Raw genomic sequence first — 23,702 nt, 5'->3', positions numbered from 1 at the left:
TACAGTAGGGGTTCTCAAACTTTCTGCCCACAAGGCTCATTTAAATTTCTTGAGGCCCACAAGAATGGTCACAAAATGGTGCAGTGGCAGAGCCAGTCACAAAATGGTGACAGATGGAACAGTTTGGCATAATCAGCTGACAGTTGCTGACATCATTTTCTACTGATATCAAATCCATCTTGGGAAATTGCTGACATCTTTGTCACAGCATTTTCCTTGTGGCAAGGAGTTCCATAGCTCAGTTTTCCTCAGGTTAAGTACAGACATTTGCTCTGTAGGTATTGTGACTCAGCCTCCCTATTTTTGGCAGAGTTTGCTTCTTCAGAGGCTCTTTAAGTGGAGAAGGTTTTTTCTTTTATATTTCCCCCTTCACACTCCCACATGCCTCTAAAGTATTTTTACTGTCTCATCTTACCACAGTTACTGATCTTCTCCCATTTTCCTTTCACACTCAACTTGTACCTTATTCACACATACCCAGCCAACTGCTGTTTCTTTCAGCCCTTCCTCCTTAATACTTTTGCATTAATTTCTTCCTCCTACAACAGCTTTCCTCTCATTCTCTTACTTTCTATTTCTAGCTTATAAAAATATTAACCTATAATCTCACCTTTAACACCTCCCCTTACCCTTTCCCCTCAGAGGAGGGAGACCTTCCTTCCAATTCCAGCTTTTCCCAGTCTTTACTCAACATTCAATGAATTTTTGACACTAGCCAACTGTCTGAGAAACAGTTATAGGTTGGAGTTTTTAAAGATTTGACTCATCTGGTGCGCCACCAAAAGGAAAGAGACGATTTCTTATCCAGAAATCAACTGAATATAATATAGATCAGAACTCCATAAATGTATTCTACTGGAAGGCGACAACATCAGTAGAACTGATGGTACCGCTACTTTGTTGAAGCACCTGTTCAAGTAATTGTCTTGATCTGCCAAGACTTCCCTAATGTTGCTGCTATGGTGTGACAACTATGTTGAACATCCGAATGAAATTATTTTATTGCCATTCTGCTTCTGAAATAAATATAGGAGTATCTATTATCAGCGTGTCATGCATGTGACTAGATTCAGGTCGACAGCCTATCTGAGTAGTTGACCCTCAGACATACATAAAGGTGTGGTGTGCCTTTCAGGCAAAATGATAATCGACTGATCATTTTTATGTATATAAAAAATAATGCTCCCCTTTTTTTGAAATGCAGATTGACATGTATGGTATGTTGGAATTGACCCATTGTGTTCTCATATTTTGGTATCATGTAGAGTTCACTGCTTATTGATATTGAAGTGTATGGATTTCTTTATTGTGAATTAATCTTTCAGGCACTTTTTTTTTTCTTTTGGAAAATATAGCCTTTTCCATTTCAGGTTTCAGACATTATTAGTGGGACTAAGTAGTTCATTTACAATTCTCACTTTTATACTTGTAGTTTGTACCTATCTTAAGTTTGTATATTTGACTACAGTAAGAATTGTGTCTGCTGTTCAGTGCATTACATGATTTCTGTGTTGGGGGCTGCTTATTACAAGGACCTGTGAGGAATGTGGTGAAATAATGTAAAAAGGAGCTAGTCAGGAAAGTCACTGAAGGGGAAGCATTGTGAGGGAAGAGTATTTCTTGTGGAGCTGTTTGTAAGAGGTTTGTAGCAATGAAGGGAGGAATATACATGCCCTTTTCTTGCGCATGCTCTAGGCTTAGATAAGTAACAATGTGCCTCCTTGTATACATGTTTTTACAGAAGATGCAAATGTAACTGTGCACTGTATTGTCTCATAAAAAGTAGCACTCACATTCCTGTTTACTACTACTAATATTAGTACTTTGTTCTGCTATGTTGGGGATCTACAAGCCGTGGCCTGATGTGGGCCCTGTTGTGTTTTTGTGTAGTATACTATTGTTTTTCAAAATATACATTATCTCAAACACGCTTCTTGATTTGACAATCAAGTATAATATCACTGTATATATAGTATATGTTAATAATGTGATTAAAACTTTGGTTGTTAGTATCTTGATTTGGGGCTTAGAAACACTTCACTGTGTAAGTTTTGTATATCAGAGTTACTGTATCTGAACATATTTTTTACTACATAGAGCTTTCTTTCTTTCTTTCTTTCTTTCTTTCTTTCTTTCTTTCTTTCTTTCCTTCCTTCCTTCCTTCCTTCCTTCCTTCCTTCCTTCCTTCCACACTTGATAATCTTTAGCAATTCCGTTTCACTAGTGATTTGCCGTAGAATAGGCAGTCTTGTGCTGTTAGCCACTTTTTTTGTTCAGGAGCATGCTAGCCATTGCATTGCCTTAATTCTGTGGTGGCTTTCAGTCAGGATTGCAGTGGGCTGTTTAGTCTCACATATAAAAATACTTATCAAGACAACCCTCAGCTTTGTACACTCTTTCATATCTGCAAACACTGTTATCTGATTTCTTGCAAGTTACACATGTAATTGAAGAATCTCGGGTACAACTACATACAAAGATTGTATCTGCGGCCTGTAATGACCATACTGTTAAAATGCATAGATCGGACACGAGTCTTTTGTGTGGTTCTACTTTCATCAAAACCTTATGGAAGTATAGTTTGTTTTGTTTTTAAAACCTTATGGAAGTATAGTTTGTTTTGTTTTTAAAACCCCCCCACTAATCCTGAGGTCAACAACTTTTAGCTAAATAGCTTCATTGAAATAAAACAGCTATTGTGGGATAAGGTAGTAAAGAGAACCATGGCTGTTTGGATTTAATTGAAATGAAGAGCATTTTAGCATATTGGGATACAAAAGGAGGCTTTTGTACAAGTTGTTCTGTTGTCTTTGCTCTTCCCAGAACATACATTAATTTATGTGGTTGTTACAAATGGGTTTAAAATAATGTGTAGAACATGTATCCAGTACTTGTGTTTTGCACATTTTGCCTCTTGTATTCTAGTCACAAATATATAAATTCTAACATTTTGAAAGCTCTGATTCCTCAGGCCCTGGTTCTTTAGTCTATAAATTTATTAGTGTTTTGTCTGGGACAGTTACAATTGTGAGTTGCAATAGTGATGGGCGTCATATTTTTTTCTAGAGAACAGATTTCTTATGCTTTGCTATATTTGTGTTTTGCTTCTGTGACTCATGATATAGTAATGCTTGGACACAGATTTACAAGTTACGGGGGGCGGGGGGGCAATCTGCTAAAGCTAATGATAGATACGACTTCGTGAATCAGTGGTTGAAATCTATGGAATGTGTAATGATAATGATAATAAATTAAGCAATATAGCTGTGCTTCTTTCATAGTCTTTGAGATTAGCTATGGTGTGCTTCCATCAGGAAATTAGTTAATTGTTGCAAATTCAAAATTGCCACAATCTGTCCCCACTACCACCTTTTAAGGATAGTCCAAAAGACTGACAGAACTTGTGTAGCTATGCAGACATTGCCTCTCTCTTACTTTTCATGGAATACATTTTAAAGTGCCGAAAACTTCTGAATGCTATTTGGTTAGCCTGTGAAACTGTGATAACAGTTCCTTGTCATCCTGGAAAAAAGTGACAAGTGGGATGTCTCGAGGTTCTGTCCTGGGCCCATTGTAATTTGGATGAAGGTGCTCATAAATCTGCAGATGACACCAAACTGGGAGGGATAGCCAATGCCGCTGAGTAACAGAATCGGGATTCACGATGAGCTTCACAGATTGGGGAACTGGGCCCAAACTAACAAAATGAATTTCAATAGGGACAAACGTCGGGTTCTGCACTTAGGCAGGAAGAACCAGCTGTACAAATTAAAATGGGGGACACCTGGCTTGCCAAAAGTACATGTGAAAAGAAGTTACAAGAAAGGAAATTCCAACCAAACATCAAGAAGAACTTACTGATGTTCGGCAAGGGAACAATATACAATTCTATGAGTTCAAGGACACATTCCAGCAAGGCAATGAAGTAAGGTTGGTGAGGGTGTGCGCCCTGGGCCAAGTCCCAAGGACCAGATAGAGAGGTGAGGAGGGTTATATTCAGATGCTGGGCCTGAGGTCCCCATCTGAGATATAAAACCTAGGGAAAACAAGCAGAAAATGTGCAACTTAAACAAATATATAGTGTCTGCCCGCTTACATGGGAGTTATGTTCCGGGCCCTCGCACTCATTAGCGAAAATTGTGTAGATAGGGAGCACTCTCTAAATATCTTATCTGAAGCTCTGTCTCCAATCCAGACCCCCCCCCCCAAATCACTGTATCCAAAAATATCCACAACTAGAATTGAAGCTCTGGGGTCAGTTGGAGGCTGGAGGATGCATGGAAAAGCGGTGGGGGAGGCTGAGCAGCCTAAACAAAGCCCCATTGCACCTCCAGACTCTTTGAGGCTCCCTCTGCCCTCATTGACGTCCTCTTCCAGCTCCGGTGAGGCTCTCCTCATGAGCCACGTGAATTGAATTATTTATTTCCTGGCGACATGCATATACGTGGTCGTGCACGTATGTGGGGATGCCTGCATAGTGAAAACAGATCTTTTCTGAAAAATTATCTTGCTTTTCCTAAAAATGCAAAGAGCAAAATGGACTTCATCTTCCATGATGGGACTTGCCCTTCCTCCCCTTCCCTCTGCAGCCTTCCCCCCCCCCATTCCCCAAATGTTAGAGCAGATTTTGGGGGCATGGGGTGTATTGAATGGGTGAAGAGGGGAAAGAGAAATCCCATTGTGCAAGTAGAAGCCTGTGCCGTTCACACAGATGATATCATTGGTTAATCATTTTGTACAATCACATTTATAGGACCACTACGATGAGTATTGTAAGGGGCAATAGAAAATGACTTACGCTGATCGAGCCTCATTGATTTCTACCAGATACTGTTGTTGAGTGTACTTGGTTTGAATTGAGGAAACTTCACAGGATACTGTGCTATGCTCACAATGATTTGGGGGGGGGGCGGATTCAAGTTAGTTAGGCATATCAAAGTGCTGCTTGATATACTTATTTCAGTTGAATTGCATTATTGATTATATAGGAGTGAAGTGTTCGGTTCCTTAGATTGTGTTTCTGGAGATTTGCAAAAGATGTTTCTCAAGAGAGCAATTATCAGAGTAAATGATGTATACTATGCAAAATGGCCACTAATGTAGAAGTAACAGAGTAGTTTGAAATTTGGAAGAGGGATTTACCCTAAGCAGAGTCTAGATACAATTAATATTTTTCCTCTTTCAAATATGGTCAGAACGATTACTGCATTGTGATAGTAAATCCTTTATACACTAATATTCAGGCTCGTCTTTTAACAGTATTTACTTTGATGATTATCAAGTGTATCTGTTCCCTATAAACCTTTTAACGTAGTTGCAGTCTTCTGTTGTCGCTGGCTGGTTTCTTTCACTTTCCTTTTCTGAAGGTTGAAGCTCCTGTTCTTTGGGACAGTTTTTACTTGAACTGCTTGAGGCAGCTTACATATGGGAACTGCTTGCATCATCATCTTACTGTGTTATCTTATTGATGTACTTTGGGATCCATCGTTCTAATGAACTGACCTTTCAGTTGTCTGCTTTACAACACTACCATTTAGTCAAAATCTTCACTTTACTGGAGTTTTTAAAATCCTATTTAAAAGCTTATAGACATCACCATCTGCTATGCAAATGCTTTTTATATTAGGTTTACCAAAGTCTGGAATCCAAGAAATCTAGCTTCTGTCTGTATGCAGATACGTAAAGTAAGGTTTCTTGAAGGCATACTGGCCTATCCTGGCAACATTTTCCCTCAGGACTTCTGCTTCATGGTATTCAGTGCTTTGCTTCTTTTCTGTATGGCAAGATTTTCAATCTGGGAATAGAATGCTGTGGTCTTCATAGTACAGAGCTATTTTTAAAAATCTATTGAAAAACTTGGAGGCATGTATTCTTGACAGTTCTGCTGTTCCCTGACGTGAATATTCTTGACATTGGTTGCATCTTTGTATCTTCCATCTGTGATTGCAAATCACTCTTCACCCCTTTTAAACATATATTTTAAAAAATGATCTCCGCTTTAACTTTATTATGCATCCTGGTATTTGGTTCCAGAAGATGTTATAACTTGCTCTGAGGATTTGAGGATTATTTAATTTGCTGAGATTTTCACGCTTCCATAATTTTTTCAAGCTTTTAAATATTTATTTTTTTGCTGCATTGAAGGTTAGATACTCACTTTAAAAGCAAAAGAGTGAGAACTAAAGGGCACCAATGGCTGTGTTTTTCCTTTTCCTGATTTATATAATTAAGATTTCATAATAACTTAATACGAAAAATGCACATAATATTAAAAAAATAGAATTTTCTGTTTAACAGGAACTTATTCATTAGTGTGCTGCCTAATATTTAATAGATTTGTGTTTTTTTAAAGAATTGAAAGCACTGATGGTGTAAAATTGATGTTGGAAAGCAGGGGACAGATGAGAGAGAAATGCTGAAATCTATGCAAGTGTTCCTAGATCCCTTTTAGATGAGAAACTGAAAATCAGTTACTAACCCCGCACACCCAATAGTGCTTTTTTGTTTGCTTTTTAAATTACAGAATGGCTTTATGCTCCTGCCCCTTGTGCTGCAAAAAAAAATCAATACATTTTGAGATGATCATTCCTCAGGGTCCCTTTCAATTCTTTGAAAAGGTGTGGCTGAATATGCTGCATTGGGTGGGGGTAAGACTGTTGTATGACAAACAACAATTGAAATGGGGGAAAACATGTTTGTTGAGCTCAAAATCCCTACAGTTGTTTCATTGATATTCCTGTTGAAGACACATGGGCAAATTAAGGTTTAGCTTGTTCTTTCTGGGAGATTGATCCCTTTTTATATGGGAAAAGCATCTGAATTACAATGAAATTTGTATCCTTGGAACACTGGGAGAGGAAACCATATTACATTCATTTATATGAGAAATGGCTTTTTCTATATGAAATACTAAAAATTAAAATTTAGATTATAAATTTCTTGCAAAGCCTCTTTCTCTAGCTGTAACTTGTTCAAAAACATTTTACAATGGTTTTGAAATTTTCTCCAATAAGTGCTTACTTATTAAGCATAATGAAGTAAGCACATTGCCAAATCCAGTTTATTATTGGAGACAAATTAGAATGGATGTGTGTAACATAGGAGAGAAAACATGCATAACTTAAACTATCTGTTCTGGTCACAGCACTTGCCGCTGGGTATGAGAAAAGCTGCTTTTTATACTCAACAAAGGCTTGGTTCTTCAGCAGCAGAAACGGCTATGGCAAAAACAGCTAGGGAGAGCTTCAGCTGTGCATGTGGTTCTCTCTCATCCAACTTCTCCCTCTTTGGATTTTTGTCAAGGCTTATGAAAAATAGCCGCCAATTTTGGATGCTTGCCTCTTCAAAAGTCATGATTAAATTCAGTGGGAAATTCAGTGCCCATGACTTCTAGGGAGAGGACCTGAAAAAAATCTGTTATTTAAAATTCATAAATATTGGGTTGAGTTTTTAATTTTGAAAACTTAGACCACTACTTTCTGTGTCATGACCAGGATCCAAAGAGCTATTTTATACGTACCCAAGGGTGTGGGTGTGCCCATTGAGATTTTAAATAGATACACACCTGCCTCCTCCTTCACAAGCTACTTTTGAAATTAATCCTAATGTCAAAAGAGATTTAACCATGAGGCTTGGGTTGCTACTGCTTTCAGTATGCGGAATTAATTGCACAGTTTTTTGAATTGAAGCCTTAGCAACAAAAGCATACCTGTGCTTTTAAAGCAGTCCTTTGCCAATTAATGTTATGTTCCAAAACAAAAAAAAGACCTCAGTGTATTCTCAGTTGGTAGAGCATGGGACTCTTAATCTCAGGGTCCTGGGTTCAAGCCCCACATTGGGCAAAAGATTTCTGCATTGCAAGGGGTTGGATTAGATGACCTTTGTGGTCCCTTCCAACTCTAGAACTCTAGGATTCTATGTTCTGAAAACTAGTTATGTATGAAGCACAGTGAAAAATTCAAATACATTCTATAGGGAGATACAGAGAAATATGGGCCCAAGAAGCAGGGGGAAGAGGTCTCAGCTAGGGATAGACAGCTTCAGTAGCATCTTGGCTTATGACTGCATCTTTAATCTTCATAGATGGTGGTAAACATTTTTTTCATTAAAACTAGTCATCTTTTTTAAATCTTCTGTAAGTTTTAAAGCTTCTTTCTGTCACTATTCTGATTGCTAAATTCTTGTCTATATTCTTGTCAGTTGACAATATAAATTAAAAATTCTCATCTTTTAAGGGATTTCATATATATTTACATATATATATATGGAGCCTGCTGTTCTTCACCCTCTATGCATCCGCAGTATTAATCAATATACGCCATTTGGCACAGAACATTTTCCCCAATCTTTTTATTAACTGACATTTTTTAAACCTTTCAAGCAATGGCACCATTAAGGACGAAGAAGAAGATGAAGAAGAAGCAGAAGAGGAGGAGGAAGAAGAGGAAGATGACAACAATGACAACAATGAGGAAGAAGAAGAATTTGAGTGTTATCCACCAGGCATGAAAGTCCAAGTGCGGTATGGACGAGGGAAAAATCAAAAAATGTATGAAGCTAGTATTAAAGATTCTGATATTGAAGGTGGAGAAGTCCTTTACTTGGTGCACTACTGCGGATGGAATGTGAGGTAATTGAGATTTAGCTAGTGATTACTTCCTTAAAAATACTTCTAAAATACACTTGTGTATTTTAAAACACACTGAATATTGAATTTTTTTCAATATTGCTGCTATTTGGAGATCATTGTACTGTATAAAATTATTTATATTATAGGATATAGCCACAGCAACTGAATAGCATATAGATCAAGAAAAATAATCTTGTTTGGACTCCTTTCTCAGCATTATTTTAAGTAGTACATAACAGTGAAATAGCTTATGGCTCTGCTCATCATGTAGTATTGGGCAACACACAGCTAGATCTTTACACATTTCTCAAAGTCTAGCATGAAAAAGCAAAGCATACATTTTACCATGAAGTAGAGGTGAGGTTTCATTTGGAGTAACTGGATTTCTATCTGGATGATTGCATGCATGCAAGAATCTTATCGTTCATTTTCAGCACTAAAACCAGATGACCAGCTTCTTTGAGCACCTAGAATTCTTATGTGCATCTTTGTGGACAGTAAATAGCTGACTTTCACTTGGCCAGGCCTGGTTTCTTGTTACCATACGCTTCTAAAGAAGATTCATCTTGCCATAGTTACTTGTGTCACTGATTTTATGTCTGAGCATCTTCCTCTTATTATGGCTTGCTGCTGTAATTTAGTGCTTTGGGGAAATGGTGGGTTTAATTTTTGCCAAAAATGTTCTTGACGTCTTTTATGCCATTAATTGAATTTTCTACTCTGTGCAGTTCTCAAATTGCTGCATCCTCAGGCTCTTTGAAAAGTTTGTTTTATGGATATGTGTTTTGCAAGGGCTTTTGTAACAGGCCCCATATTTCTCATTTAATACTCATGTAGACCTTCTTATCATCTTTGCTTGCCATTTGGATCTTCATTGCTTTTATAGTTATCTTTGTCTCGGAAGGTTGGAGAGATGCCATATTAGACTTCTCTGATGTTGGCAAAGTCAGCCATCATGAGTCATAGTTGGAAACTCTTGTCATGCTACCTTCTCTATTTTCATAATGGAGCTGTGTTCAATGAAGTTATTGCTTATCAGACAAATAAGAGACTGCTAGTAAAGATTTTGAATTGTAGGATTTTGTTTTTCTTTTTCTTGCAGTATTTAGTTTCCTTAACTGTTGACTTGCTCACATGTGTCTTCAAACCAAGTTGAGCATGTATTGCAAAATAATAAGAGTTTTGCCTTCTATGTTCAAGTGTAAATAGTGAATACACAACATATGACTTGCAAACTGATGTAATTAACTTGTATAAAGCCTTTGATTTTTTTGTATTTCATTTCCTTTGAAAAGGATGTGTATTTTATATACAACACTACTCAAGCAACACTCTTTCCCCCCCTAGCATTAGAAAGAAATTGAAAGTTGAGCTCAGGCTTTACTTGCTTCATTGTGAAAGAACTTTTATTTATAGGCTTTAAACTATTTTTATTTATAAGAGATCCAAGAGCAGCTATAGTTAAGTTTTGAAATGATATTGGTGTTAGTATGTAGAAATGATAGATTTGTGAGCGGTTGACTATAAAGTCTTAATTGTGGCTTGGGTGATTTGTATTGAATGTATTCCAGTTTGAAACTCTAGCTTTTGAGGGAAAGATTTAGATAATACTTATAAGGACTAGAGAATCCCGTTAATTCATGTGATTGTTTAGTTACTGAAGGTTTTCTATTATGTATATTTAACTTTGAGTGTGACCCTTAGAAATGTTGTACTCAATAGACCATCAACATAAAGCCACTAGTTTAAATTTCCCCTAGAGGTCGTGCCCTGAGGCTCTTGCTAATTCCCTACAAGAAATGCAAACCCTAAATCTGTAGATTGGACTTTTCAGCCTCAGTAGAAAACAGAGTAGAACTTTTTGTCCTGAAATCTAGGCATACAAAAGCGTGTGTGTGTGTGTGTGTGTGTGAGAGAGAGAGAGAGAGAGAGAGAGAGAGAGAGAGACAGACAAGAGACAATCTTTGGTTGTTATATTTAGGGTGTGTGCGCCTAATAAGTTGTTTTCTCATTGCTTTTGTGGCTTCTTGTTCTTCAAAGCAATTTAATAATAAAAACGTACCTTTGTGGTTCCTCCACGCTCCTTCCTCCACGCTCCAACTCAAAAAAAGCAATAGCAAATTGAGATGCCTTTCACATCTGTCTTTCAACTAATAATATATCATGTATGCCTCACATCATAATTGTAGACCCTTCACTGTTGGTTTGTAATTCTATAACCCTTGGACAGACTACATATGTTTACTGTACATCAATATTTACACAGATGATTTAGGCTAGGGATCCCATGTGAATTTAAGCAAATCAAGGAATTGTCAGTTTTGCATAATCAGAATTAAATTGCTACAGGACCTGAGACAGAATGGGTGGAGGGTCTACATACATGTGTGCATTAAGAGAGTCAGAATGCTTAGGTGAGTAGATAGTTATTTTTAGGAGGTGCCAGCAATAGGTGAAGGTTTGTTATTTGGCGATTGGAGTTAGTGGAAGGAAAGAGACAGCTAGGAGTTTCAGTTCTGTCAATCAAATGTAGACCCTGCAGTTGTCTTTTGTGGAAGAAAATAGCATTGATTCATAGCCTGACTCATACAATTTCTGTTTAGACACTTCTTTGAAGTAGGGAAATGTGGCCTTCAGCTTGAAACAGCTGTTAACTATGTGTTCAACAGTGCTAGTGCTAACAAGGTGGCGACTCATTCATACTCTTTCTGCTGAATTTAAAATGTTAAGCCACTTTCATTCTGTCTCCTGAGTTGGATGAATATGACTGCCAGAATTCTGTATGATATGCTGTCAGTAAGTTAAAGTAATGTATTTATGGTTCTTCTTGCTTTGAATATTTTATTTTTCATTTTGTAAGAGTTAGTCAAAGCATAAGCTACATTTAATTGCCATGAAAAGTTTCTGAGTTATTTCAGAGTGATTACTGGAGATAACCAAGTACGTGCTGCCTCCAGTAATGGTGTTGGTATGCCTCTGAACACCCATTCCTAGGAAGTACAACTGCAGAGAGTGCTGTTGCTCTCGTGTCCTGCCTGCAGGCTTCCCATGTGCTTTGACCTACTACTGTGAGAACAGAATACTGGACTAGATGGGACTTTGGTCTGATCCAGCAGGGCTCTTCTTATGTGCTTAAAAAGTTATTATCTGTATTTCTACTTGTTGTTCCTGTAGACTTGGGGAAACTAATCTGGACCCTCCAGGTACTATTGGACTCCGATTCCCATCATCTCTGACCATCTGCCATGTTGGCTGGGATTGATGGGAGTTGGTGTCCAACAAGATCTGGAAGCACCATATTGGTTACCCCTGCTGAAGACCATGCTTTGAATATCTCCCAAAATGTAACATTATGTATTATATTTCCTTGTAGGTATGATGAATGGATCAAAGCAGACAAGATAGTGAGACCAGCTGACAAAAATGTGCCAAAAATAAAGCATCGGAAGAAAATAAAGGTAGTTGACTTTGGACTACTGCTGAAGATATTTATATGAATAAGTGGAAGAGAAAAGATCACATACTCATTTATGATAGCAGCTGTTCTAGTTGGAGGGAATTTCAGTGCCACAATAATGTTGTTTCATATTTACTTGTCATTACGTACCTGAGTTAACATAATACTGTTGACTGTGAAGGACAAAGCTAGTCATCCTATATCAGACCCATATTATGTGTTTGGCAACTTATTCATCAAAACACAACAGTAGGCAGTGTGGTGTTTTTTTATTGGCCCAGTGTTGCTTAGTTAGATAACTGTTTGTTTGTTTGTTTGTTTGTTATATAGATTTACATACTGCCCTTTATCCAGTATGGAACATTCACAATTTCCAATATCATAGAGCTTTTTTCCTAGCAAATATGAGAAATCCATGATAGAAAAAGTGAATTTAATAATGCAAACCTCCAGATTCCATTTAGGACTACACTGAGACTATCTCCAGTGTCATACATATATGAAGCTCTTCACTTACTTATAGTTTTCACCCTCTTTTGAGATATCCCTTGACGGGACCTAGAATCAACCACCTGGTTAGACCATTGTTTCCCAGAGAGTGAGCAGGACTCAGCATGGGTCGTAATAATGCTCTGTCTTGGCAGGCTTGTATCCAATGATGTCATTCAGTAGACAAAGGGTTCAATCAGTGGAACAAAGAGGAAAGCCATTTTTTGTTATTTCCCTTTTACATTGCAGGGCCCCTTCCACTAAATCTGCTCTGAAGGATCCCCAAACCTCTGGAACAGATTTAGAGGGTCTGGGGGCGGGGAGGCGGTTGCCAAAGAACGCTTCCCTCTCCATTCCACTGATAGAAGCTTCAGTCAGCTGAGTGACACCATTGGATGCAGCCCTCACATTCTTAGCATTCTGGAGGTTCAACACCAGGTTCATTTATTAGGAGGGATGTGAAAAGCTTCTGCGCAGCAGCAGAACTGTTTCCAAAATTTCAGAAGGTACACCCTCACCAGTTTCGCTGGAAAGTGTGTATATGTGTCTATGCACATATTTGGGATTTGTATTTTTCTTGTTTGTTTGTTGGCAGAAATTCATTATCTAACAAAGATAAAATTCCACTTATGGAATTCTTGTAGAAAGCTTAATATCTGCTCCATTAGGCTTCCTTCTCCACAACATGTGTGATACCTTTCCAGGGTTTAATGCTCAAAATGCTCTTAAGATAAATAGTATGGCTTACTTAACGGAATATATTTTTCTTATACACTAGAATAAAGCAGACAAAGAGAAAGATGAAAAATATTCTCCTAAAACGTTTAAATTGCGACGCTCATCAAAACCACCTTTTCATGCCAGTATATCACCTGAGATGGCATCCAAATCAGACTGCGCTGAAGCCAAAACTTCTGAAACTGCTCCAAATAAATCTTCAGAGATTATTTCTATCCTTAATGGACTGCAAGGTAATAGACACGTTCCAGTTTATTGTGCAAACATTTTCTAGTACTAGGGAAGAGAATCCTTTATGTAGCACAGGCTTTAAACAGACCCTCGTCTAGTCGCCTTTAGTGAATAAGAACCGTGTTCAGACAAGGAGACAACAAAGCCTTGGTGAGCCTTGTCAAACTGCCATTAATAACTAACACATGAACTCATCTCTAAATGTTTTCATGTGGTGATATGTATCAGTGTTAAGGGTAACATTTATGCAAACACATGTGTTTGAGAATACGTGTTAATAATTATTTAATTTTTCCCATTGGTGGACTAGTAAATTCTGTGGACACATTTGTGAGGTTGATGCTAAGAACAATCCAACAGTAATCTTTTGTACAAGGATTATCTGCAGTGAAGATGCAGTCTTTATTTCTTGGAGCAAATACTTTTCTCTAAATTTTCTGTTTTATTTCTTTACATTTCATGGGTTGAACCCAAAGGTAAAATGGAGCAAATGTTGCTTATTTTGCTGCAGTGATCAAGGCAATACTGATATGTTTACTCCTACCACATTAGCATGAATGTTTAGAATTACAATACTTGAGGAAATTATCTCTACTGATGTAATCTGTTTAAATATAGGGATCTAGAAATTATTTCTCCATCATGGAAGTATTGTTCTTAGCTTAGCACAAAAGCCAAATTCAATTAGTATTGTGTGTAAGATGTAGTGCAACACCTAGCGCCACTGCTATTATTATTAGTCTCTGTGACACATAAGCTTGTGTGTTGCGACTCACATGACAATGTCAACTCTCAAACATCTTGTGTTAACATTATGTTGGATCTCACCCAAGGAGAGAACAGAAGGCAAAGATAAGAGCTGATAAAGAAGAAAGAGGGAAGCACATTCATGTATTTTGAAATCAGTAGTACTGGTGACTAGCTTAAGCATGACCAATCATTTACTTAGTACAAATTATGGATAAGAATCTAGGCTCATTAAGAAACAGGAAAACTATAGCAGGCCGGAACAAGTAATCATGTATTCTCCTAGCAGAATGTCTTTGTGTGAGTGAGTTGCCCCCTCTTCTTTTTTGTTCTTTAGTTTCCTACCATCTACATTCATCTGTTCCTAGTTTGTTCTAACATTTTCCTTTTTTATGGACATCAACAAATTTTTGCTTTTCTGTCTGTTACTAGATATTGCAACTCACATTTTAACTTTTTATTTCATTTCACCCACATCCTAGTAGTTCCATTCCTCCTTAAACAAACTTGTGGCTTCTAGTCTTGGGTCAGAATCCAACGAACTACTTTAGCTGAGCTCAAAGGCCTGTGTTTGCTGAATGGAATTATTGGCTGATTTTTCTGAACAGCCGCTCTCCATGAAAATCTTCGAAGTTTTAAAAGCCATCTTGATCAACAAGCTGCTGATCAAGAAGATAAATATAAAGTCCCTTGGGCTCATGGAATTGATTGCTCAGTTGTTTGAATGTTGGACCTGGTCCCATACAATATGGTATCAATCTGTCATTTCTCACAATGGAACCATACTCTTTATGTTGCTCCTTTAGGGAGTCTTCGTTCTCCTTTCCTTTCCAATTCTACAGTCTTAGAACATGTGGGATTGATTCACTTTTATCCTCCAAAGAATATTGCATTTCCTTTTTAAAGCCATTTCTCTGATAAAGCCTTTTGAAACCATCCTCATTTCCTTTTCGTCTCGTGCACTTTCCTTTGAGTCTGTTTCATCATTTGTATTGCAAGTTACAAGCTATCTTAGATTGTCTGAGAAAAGAATATTTATTTCTGTGGTGTTTGCTTAAAGGTTTTTATTAATTGTATCTAAGGTCCAGTTTGCATTAATAAACATAAAAAGTATGGTTTTTGATGCAAAAACCTGTGGAGAAGCAGGAATGATATTACTTTTTGCAGAAAACAACAACAACAACCCACTGAAGTGTTCTCATTCATTGGTAAAACACAAGTTTTGTGTGCAGGAATACCTGGGTTCAATCTTCAGCATCTTCAGATAGGGCTGAGGAAGAGAGCTCTGCTTGTAAACTTGGAGAAGTGTGTAAATCAGTTTAGACAATACTTAGCCAGATGGACCAATATTCCAACTCTATTACAGCTTCCAGTGTTCACTTTTAAATAAAAAGAGGCTGATGTTACACAACTGGATTGAGGACTGGTAAGGCATTTTAGCCCAGGCCCGCACAGAGCATGGAACAGTTGGGTACACTTGTCCAGGACCTCAGAGGGCTAAGCCAGCTGGGTGGGGGGTGGCGGGCCTGCCAGGGGCTGGCTGTACTTATCATGTTTGAATTTATAACTTTATTCTAACAAGACTCCTGCCCTGGGTCCTCAGACAAGATCTGCATGGGCCTGTTTCAGCAAGCACCGAAACCTGGAAATAACCTGTTCCGGTACTTCCGGGTTTCAGCGCGTCCATAACCTGAAAACGCGTAACCCGAGGTACCACTGTACTGCCCTTCATCCATAGATCTCGGGGCAGTTCACAACATAAAAATACAAGATATAAAAAAACAGAATACACAATAAAGACAAGAGCAAAAACAAACCCATAACCCACCCTCTCTCAAAAGAATACCACATGAGAGGGAAACCCCATGTATTTCATGCACATTGCCAAACACGTGATTAGCACTCTAACTTATATGTGATTGCATATTAGGAGTAAAACCTAGGCACCCCATTCTCTCCATCAGGCTATAAGAGATGAGCATGTAATTTGTATGCTTAACTGGGAAGATTTTTGCATACATCCATATGTGCATCGTGCTCCTATGAGTGAAGATGTATTTATCAGTATCAATCACTTAATAGAGTTGCAAAATACTATACAAGTTCCTTGGTATAATTACCCAGCAGCATTGTGAGAATTGGAAAACAAGAACTGCCACCAGTATAGCTCTAGCATTTTTTTAAAATCATGTTTGATTTGCTTTTTAAGATTAATTTTAATAGATAGAAAGATTTTGAAGCCTAAAACAAATGTTTTTGTATCAATATAATTGTAATATATCCAGAAATATAGTTAGGATGATGGTTTTTGCAGTTGATTTTCTTGGTTCCTCCCCCAGCTTCCGAAAGCTCTGATGACAGCGAGCAAGATGATGACCAAAGTCCTCCAAGTGTTTATAATAATGGTAAGGAAGAACCGCAAGATGAGGCTTTGAGCCAAGGTAACAATGAACTCTGTCCAAAAGAGCAGAACAGCTTGCCCTTTCCAGAAGAGGTCAAATCCCTTTCAGATGCCACAGCATCCAAACCAGCATCCAAATCTCCGGAAAGACTACGAAAAGAATTGGCAGAACTATCTGATGATACTGATTATGAGGGAGAGAACGAAGCCACCAAGAAGAAGAAAGAAGTCAAAAAAGAGGCAGTGGATAAAACAAAGCCCCCAGTAAAACGTGGAAAACGAAGATACTGTGTCCCAGAGGAATGTGTAAAAACTGGGTCACCTAATATCAAGGATGAAAAATCAAATGGCAAAGACATGTTAAGTTTGGAAAACAGTAGCAACAGTTCCTCAGATGAAGATGAGGGGAAAACTAAATTAAAAATAACACCAACCAAGAAGTACAATGGTTTGGATGAGAAGAGGAAATCCTTACGGACAAATGCTTTTTATTCAGGTTTCTCTGAAGTGGCAGAGAAGAGAGTAAAGCTTCTAACTAACTCTGATGAAAGGCTTCAAAATACCAGAGCTAAAGATCGAAAAGATGTCTGGTCAAGTATTCAGGGGCAGTGGCCTAAAAAAACCCTCAAGGAGCTTTTTTCAGACTCTGACACAGAGGCAGCAGCTTCTCCGCCACATGTGTCTTCCGAGGATGCTACACCGGAGCAACACCTGCAAACTCTCGTAGAAGAGACTTCTTTTCCCAGTTCTAAATCTGAAAGACCTTTGCCACTCAGCACAGAAATGAAACCTGTTGAGGAGAAGCCAGCTGAAACGAATGACAAAAAAGTTGAATTCCCAAGCAGTGGCAGTAATTCTGTACTAAACACCCCTCCCACAACACCTGAATCGCCCCCGTCTGTAACAGTAGCAGAATCCAGCAGACATCAGTCCAGTGCGTCTGTGTCTGAACCACTGGCACCAAATCAAGAAGAGGTACGAAGCATCAAGAGTGAAACGGATAGCACAATTGAGGTGGACAGTGTTGTAGGGGAACTGCAGGACCTGCAGTCTGAAGGAAATATATCTCCTACGGGCTTTGATGCCAGTGTCAGCTCCAGCAGCAGCAATCAACCAGAACACGCTGAGAAAGGTATAAACATTGTGCCGTTTAGCTTTTATCACTTTTCCAAATTTGTTATTAATGTGTTGAGTTCCAAGGTTTCTGTCTGTCTTCAAGATGTCTTAAATCTCTGTGAAAACTGTACTGTTCAGAAAATGGAATATAATTATCAGTGGGTTGGACTCAAGGTTTTCTGGGAACAGATTCAGCCCCATATATTTTAGAGTTGAAAGAATGCATCTTATTATTTAAAAGGAGAGATGTTAGGAATCTGATATTAATACTGAACTATGTGAATGTGCCACTATTCTTTGCACAAGTTTATCTCACAAATGGGAATGAAAATATTTTGTTATCTCAAAAGTTATCCGGAAAATGTAATTGAGTGGCTACAGTCTAATAGATTATATGGTCTAGTAGATTATAGTTGACCATGGGATCTAACAAAATTGTTTTGAATTTCAGTACAGTATTAACTACAGTACAATATTTATATATTTTGCTAAAGAATGGTGCAGCTGACTGAAGAGGACATCAGACTGCACATTTGATCTTCTTTATCCGCTTGTCACTGCCAACCAATCCTGGTTTGCTCTACAGCATTCTTCCATTTCTGCTCTGTTCATGTTATCTGTTGTTCAGCATAGTAGTTTTACATGTCCTGTGAAATGTAGATTACTGTCTTTAGAAACTATGATAAAATTGTCTCAGACTTAGTTAAATTAATAGACAGCTGAAAACAACAAAATCTTTCAAAAACATACAAGCATGATTAAGTGTTCCTATTCTATTAAATTTCATCCCTAGTATGGTAGGCTTTTTATTACAGGAGTATTGCATATTTTTTCACATTTTCTAAAGGGATTTCTAAACTAAGAGTGGCCATTACTTTATCATTCTATTAAAATGATAAAAATAGTTGCTTGAAAGTTTATTTTAATAACATATGTCTTGTTTTTTCTTCTCTCAGTTTTAAGGAATCATCTAACAAAATCCTTGCTTTGAATAAATCAGAGTATCTAGCATTCATATTTTCTATGGCTGGACCCAAAAAAGGGATATGGCTATGCAGGAAAGGACCACACACACAGCTGCAACTTCACATCCTGCTTTTGCCACATTAGTTTCCACTGCCTTAGAGGCAAGATGCTTTCTAAACTGAACAGTGGTTTGCCTCTTCAGTAGCAACTGCTGAGACAAAAGCAGCAAGCAAAGCTCAGGTTGTGCATGCGGTTTTTCCCCACATGGGTATGTCTCTTCTTTGGTCTAGGCCTACTTACTTTAGATAATTTGCATTGAAGCAGGAAGCAGATATTTTAAGTTAATTCCACTTCATCATTTAAAAAGTAAACATTGGTGTCTCTGGTATGTAAAATACATTGTGTAATATCTTGTTCTTGCTATTATTTTACTAAAGCTTGTCCAGGCCAAAAAAGGCTCAAAGATGTCCAGGGAGGTGGTTCCTCAAAAAAGCAAAAAAGAAGTCACAAAGCATCTGTGGTGAACAACAAAAAGAAAAGCAAACGTAAGTATAGCAAACTTCAGCTTCAAACTTTAGAAAATGTCTTTGCAACAGTTTTGGGCCTGCTTTTGGGTCAAACCTTAATATCATTCATGTTTCTCACAACTGAGAATGAAGTGTTGTTGGAATGAAGAAGTTATAGAATCTGTACATACAAAAAAAAAAAAATTGTATACCCCCCCCCCCGAATGAGTTCTCATAAGTGATAAGGGCTGCCTAACCCATATCAAATTGTGGAATTCCTTGCCCTCTGGCACCAGGGACAGGTACCACTCATCTCTATGGAAACAAGTGTTACGTTTTCTCTTCCAGTTACCTGTTTTAAACTGCCATTCTGCTTTTATTGGAAGATTGCAGCCAGATTGTCTGCATCAAGATTAGTTTTACCCCGCAGTAAGAGATGCGTCTTGTAATTGGAAACAATCATTCAAAGGGGTGCTGAGATTTTTAGAAATATGCTAAACCTGTATTTCCTATGTGTTTCTTCAGCAAACAGCAGTGATAGTGAAGAACTTTCTGCTGGAGAAAGTATCATCAAATCTCAGCCAGCAAAATCAGTTCCTGCAGCAATGAAGTCTCAGAATACCAAATCTCCAGCAAGAACACAGTCTCCAGGAAAGTGTGGCAAAAATGGAGAGAAGGATTCTGATCTCAAGGAACAGAACAATCGCTTGCCAAAACTTTACAAATGGAGTTTTCAGATGTGTAAGTATGGATTTCTTGTTGCTGTGCCTGCACTTTTGAATGTGTACCTTCTGCAACCCCAAGGTTGTTGGAGGGGCAAGGAAATGACCCATGTTAGCCTGTTTTGCAACAAAGGCAAAGAGGTTTGTAGTATTTTAAAGACTTAAGAGATTTATTATAGCATAAACTTTCACGTTGCATCTAATGAAGCAGACTCTTTGCCTTGAAATCTTATGGCAAAATAAATATACATAGGTGGTTGGTTGGCTGGTTTTTGTGGGTGGTGATTATTTGATTCCTAGTGGCAGTAGCTACTGATACAAGAATAACCTTGATAAGTAGACTCATCCAGTCTTCCCAGTTTTCTATAAAGAATCATTTATTTCTTAACACTGCCCAATTTTTATTTAATTAAATCTAGAATTTGTATAATGCTATAAATTTGTTGCATCTCCTTCAGTTTTGGTCTATCCCTCATTTTGTGTTATTTTTCATAAGGTGGAAGAATTAAGATTTTGCATTGAGCTAATGAATGTTGCTTTCTCTGCAGCTGAACTAGAAAATATGAGCAGCACAGAGCGCATAGCAATCCTACAAGAAAAGCTACAAGAAATCAGGAAACATTACTTGTCTTTAAAATCTGAAGTAGCTTCCATTGACAGAAGAAGAAAACGTTTGAAGAAAAAAGAGCGGGAAAGTAAGTAATTAGGTCTTGAACATGTTGACGAAGTTAGAATTTGACTCTTGGGTGTCTCTTAAAATATTAGGTATTATTTTGTGAGTATTAAGGGACCGTTTCAATCTTATCCTAATCTGAGCCTGAATGCTGTCCCTTGCTTCTCACATTGTTATTTTTCACATGCTCAGTGGCTGCCTCTTTGATTCTGTACTTGAGCAAAGTTAAAAAAACCAAACCAAACCAGTGCAGAATAAAAAGCGGAGGCATTAATAAAGCTCATGCTCATCCCTTCTCTATGGGCAGGCATTGTAAAAGAAGAGTGCAGGAATTGCTCCATGTAGACCTATTTCCCATCCAGTGTACATTAAAATAATCACAAGGAAGCAAACACGTTTGTGAGAAAGTTAGGATTATCTCATTGCAACCGCTCAATCCACAAATGCTACCTGATTGTACTGTTTATTAGGCCAGGAGGAGGAGCTGGCAAACTGATCTATATAACGATAATGCACAAAAAGGTCTTATTACAAAGCAACAGTGTGAGCCTATGTATAGTGTGTGATGGGAAGTGGATCTTTAGATCATATTTTCCTTTCCCTTGCTGCTCCTTCAAATGTAATGTCTAAACTGGGAGATAATGCAGTTATTGGAACACGGGACATGCCTCACCCAGCAGTCTTAAACTCATCTGGAAAATTAACTCTGAAGCAAGTAAAACTACTATGTTTCAGACAAATACCCCAAACCTAAGTGCACTAAAATGGAAGCAAGTTCCTTTCATCTCAGTGACATTTACTATTTCACTTAAGATCAAAGGCAAAATCCTTCCAAAATACAAGATGGGCAAATTGGTAATCCTGGTTGGGCTTCTGTTACAAGACTGGGCTTCATAAAGCTCTTTTTCAATGCAAAAATGAACTTGGTAACAGAAGTGAATCCATTAAAATGAAGTATACCTTCTTAAATTGTGGCAATCTGTGTGCACCAAAGTGAACTGAGGCTATAGTCTTACCCACTTACCTGTGACTAAACCCCACTGAAATCCAGGGGACTTACTTCAGTATAAACTTTTATATGATTGTGCTGTAAATGCCCTTAAGATTGCTTAATAAAGCAACACATATCACTGAAGAGACGACCACAACTATAAAAGCACTCAGGAGGTAGTTACAAAATGCCGATATATGCCCTAAATGTTATTTGATTTCTGTAACTATTCTTTTCAGGGAGTATTTAATTTTTTGCTCTACATTACAGGTGCTGCTACCACGTCGTCATCCTCTTCCTCGCCTTCTTCCAGTTCCATTACAGCAGCAGTTATGTTAAGTTTAGCAGATCCACCCATGTCAAGTTCATCACAGAATGGAATGTCAGTTGAGTGCAGGTGACAGCAAGACTTGCCTAAGCACTTTGCACTTAATGGCTGCTGAGGGCCACTTTTTATACTGCACAGTGGCACAAAATTCAGACAAGCACTATTTTGTATTTAAATTTTTTCTTGACAAGCTAACTTTGCACTTAAGTGCACTTTTTTTGAAGAAAAAGTACAACAAACTGCTTTTCCTCAAGCAATAATTGTTTCCAACTTGTCTGGGAATTGTGTGGTGAGTTGAAGGCCTTCCACTGTGGCAAATGAAGGCTGTTCACTGCCAGTAGAATGGATACGGTAAGCATACAGTTGTTGGGTAGGCCTGATTAATGTGTTAAAAGTGGCTTACTGTTCACCTATTCCCTGGTATTTTGTTAAAGCTGGAGCATTTGATATTTTTCCATTATTTAGGAAAAATGAACCTATTTTCATTTTTACAAGACAATTGTTTTTTAACTAAGTCACCTTACGGTGGCTATAACTGTACAAGTCAAGCACATGTAATTTAATTCCAAACCTGCCATCAATAGGATGTTTCTCATCAGACCTGATAACCAAATATAAGGATTCTGTTTAAAAGGCTGACTAATGTTTACAGGTTTGAATTAGGCTAAATAGGTTACTGTGGGTTTTTAAATAACCCAGGAATTGGAATGAAACTACTGTACTTTGCCATTTTTCTATGAATCAGTATTTTTTTTAATTTTGATAAAAATACATTGTGAAAAAAAGAAGAAAATGGCTAACAAACTGTATTAAATCTTAATGTATAAAGATTGTATTTAGCCAGTTTAAAGTGTATATTTATTCATAATGAATTATAACACTTATATTTTTGTGTTTTCTTGTAAAAGTTTCTTTTCAGTTAAAGCAACAAATATTTCATTTGTAATGCTTATTTTATTATGAGCTACAACTGAGAGGTCTTCAAGAAGGAGTAAACTGTGTTAATATTATACATGGGTGTCGAGAAGAACATTGCCACAGAAGGGATAGTTGTTTATAATATAAATAGCTAACTGAGTGGTAGATACTTTTTTTTTTTAATAGCCTTGTACAAAACCCCAAATCAACTCAACTGTTTTCACTTCTATTGACTTTATGTTGTATGGATCCCAAGCCCTCTCTTGGTTGGCACTTGTATTTAATTACACAACTTTGTAAGACATTTGTATATTGCGGAGTGTTCATTCAAGCTATTTAATACCTGGCACTGTTAATACACAGTACTTTATTGTACAGATTGTTTTACTGTTTTAATTGTAGTTCTGTGTACTTTTTTTGGCTGGGCTTATGGGGGCTGGCATGTTTTTCTTTTTTCTTTTTATTTCTTTTTCTGGCAATACAACATGTAAGAATTTCAAACCTTCTGTTTGTAGATGCTAGAGTGTCAGAATCTTTACATTCGACTTTTCTAAGAAAAGCATTTTCAGTCTTAGTAGTGTGTGCTTAAAAGGTAACTGATTTTATTGAAAATGGTTTCAAGCTATTCAGATATGTACAGGACTGTAAAAAATTGTTGACAAACATTGAAGGAAAGACATATAAAGAAAAGCTATAAAATATATATTAGGTTCTGCAGACAATGGAATTATGTAATATATTGTATAAATGTAAGCAAAGGCCTCCGAAATAAAATGCCATAGTTTGTGAA

At 37.5% G+C, this 23,702-nt stretch overlaps 1 protein-coding gene across 7 annotated transcripts in view; it reads left to right on the top strand.

The window, feature by feature from the left end:
- The window catches only part of ARID4B (AT-rich interaction domain 4B), a 183,346-nt gene extending 159,644 nt beyond the window's left edge, over positions 1 to 23,702 (top strand). For 5 of the 7 annotated variants that reach the window (XM_053382568.1, XM_053382561.1, XM_053382562.1 and 2 more), the window contains 8 exons: positions 8,381 to 8,629; positions 12,003 to 12,087; positions 13,354 to 13,546; positions 16,631 to 17,824; positions 19,212 to 19,319; positions 19,806 to 20,021; positions 20,551 to 20,697; positions 21,937 to 23,702. In XM_053382568.1, the coding sequence (XP_053238543.1) occupies positions 8,381 to 8,629; positions 12,003 to 12,087; positions 13,354 to 13,546; positions 16,631 to 17,824; positions 19,212 to 19,319; positions 19,806 to 20,021; positions 20,551 to 20,697; positions 21,937 to 22,067 (2,323 nt within the window). In that variant the 3' untranslated portion in view covers positions 22,068 to 23,702. The remainder of the gene's footprint in view (positions 1 to 8,380; positions 8,630 to 12,002; positions 12,088 to 13,353; positions 13,547 to 16,630; positions 17,825 to 19,211; positions 19,320 to 19,805; positions 20,022 to 20,550; positions 20,698 to 21,936) is intronic. The other 2 variants (XM_053382564.1, XM_053382565.1) reach the window with 2 other exon arrangements.

This window comes from Podarcis raffonei, chromosome 3 (genome assembly GCF_027172205.1).
Source record: "Podarcis raffonei isolate rPodRaf1 chromosome 3, rPodRaf1.pri, whole genome shotgun sequence".
Classification (NCBI taxonomy): Eukaryota; Metazoa; Chordata; class Lepidosauria; order Squamata; family Lacertidae; genus Podarcis; species Podarcis raffonei.
The sequence above is the reverse complement of the archived record's forward strand: the minus strand, read 5'-3'. Positions and strand labels throughout refer to the sequence as shown.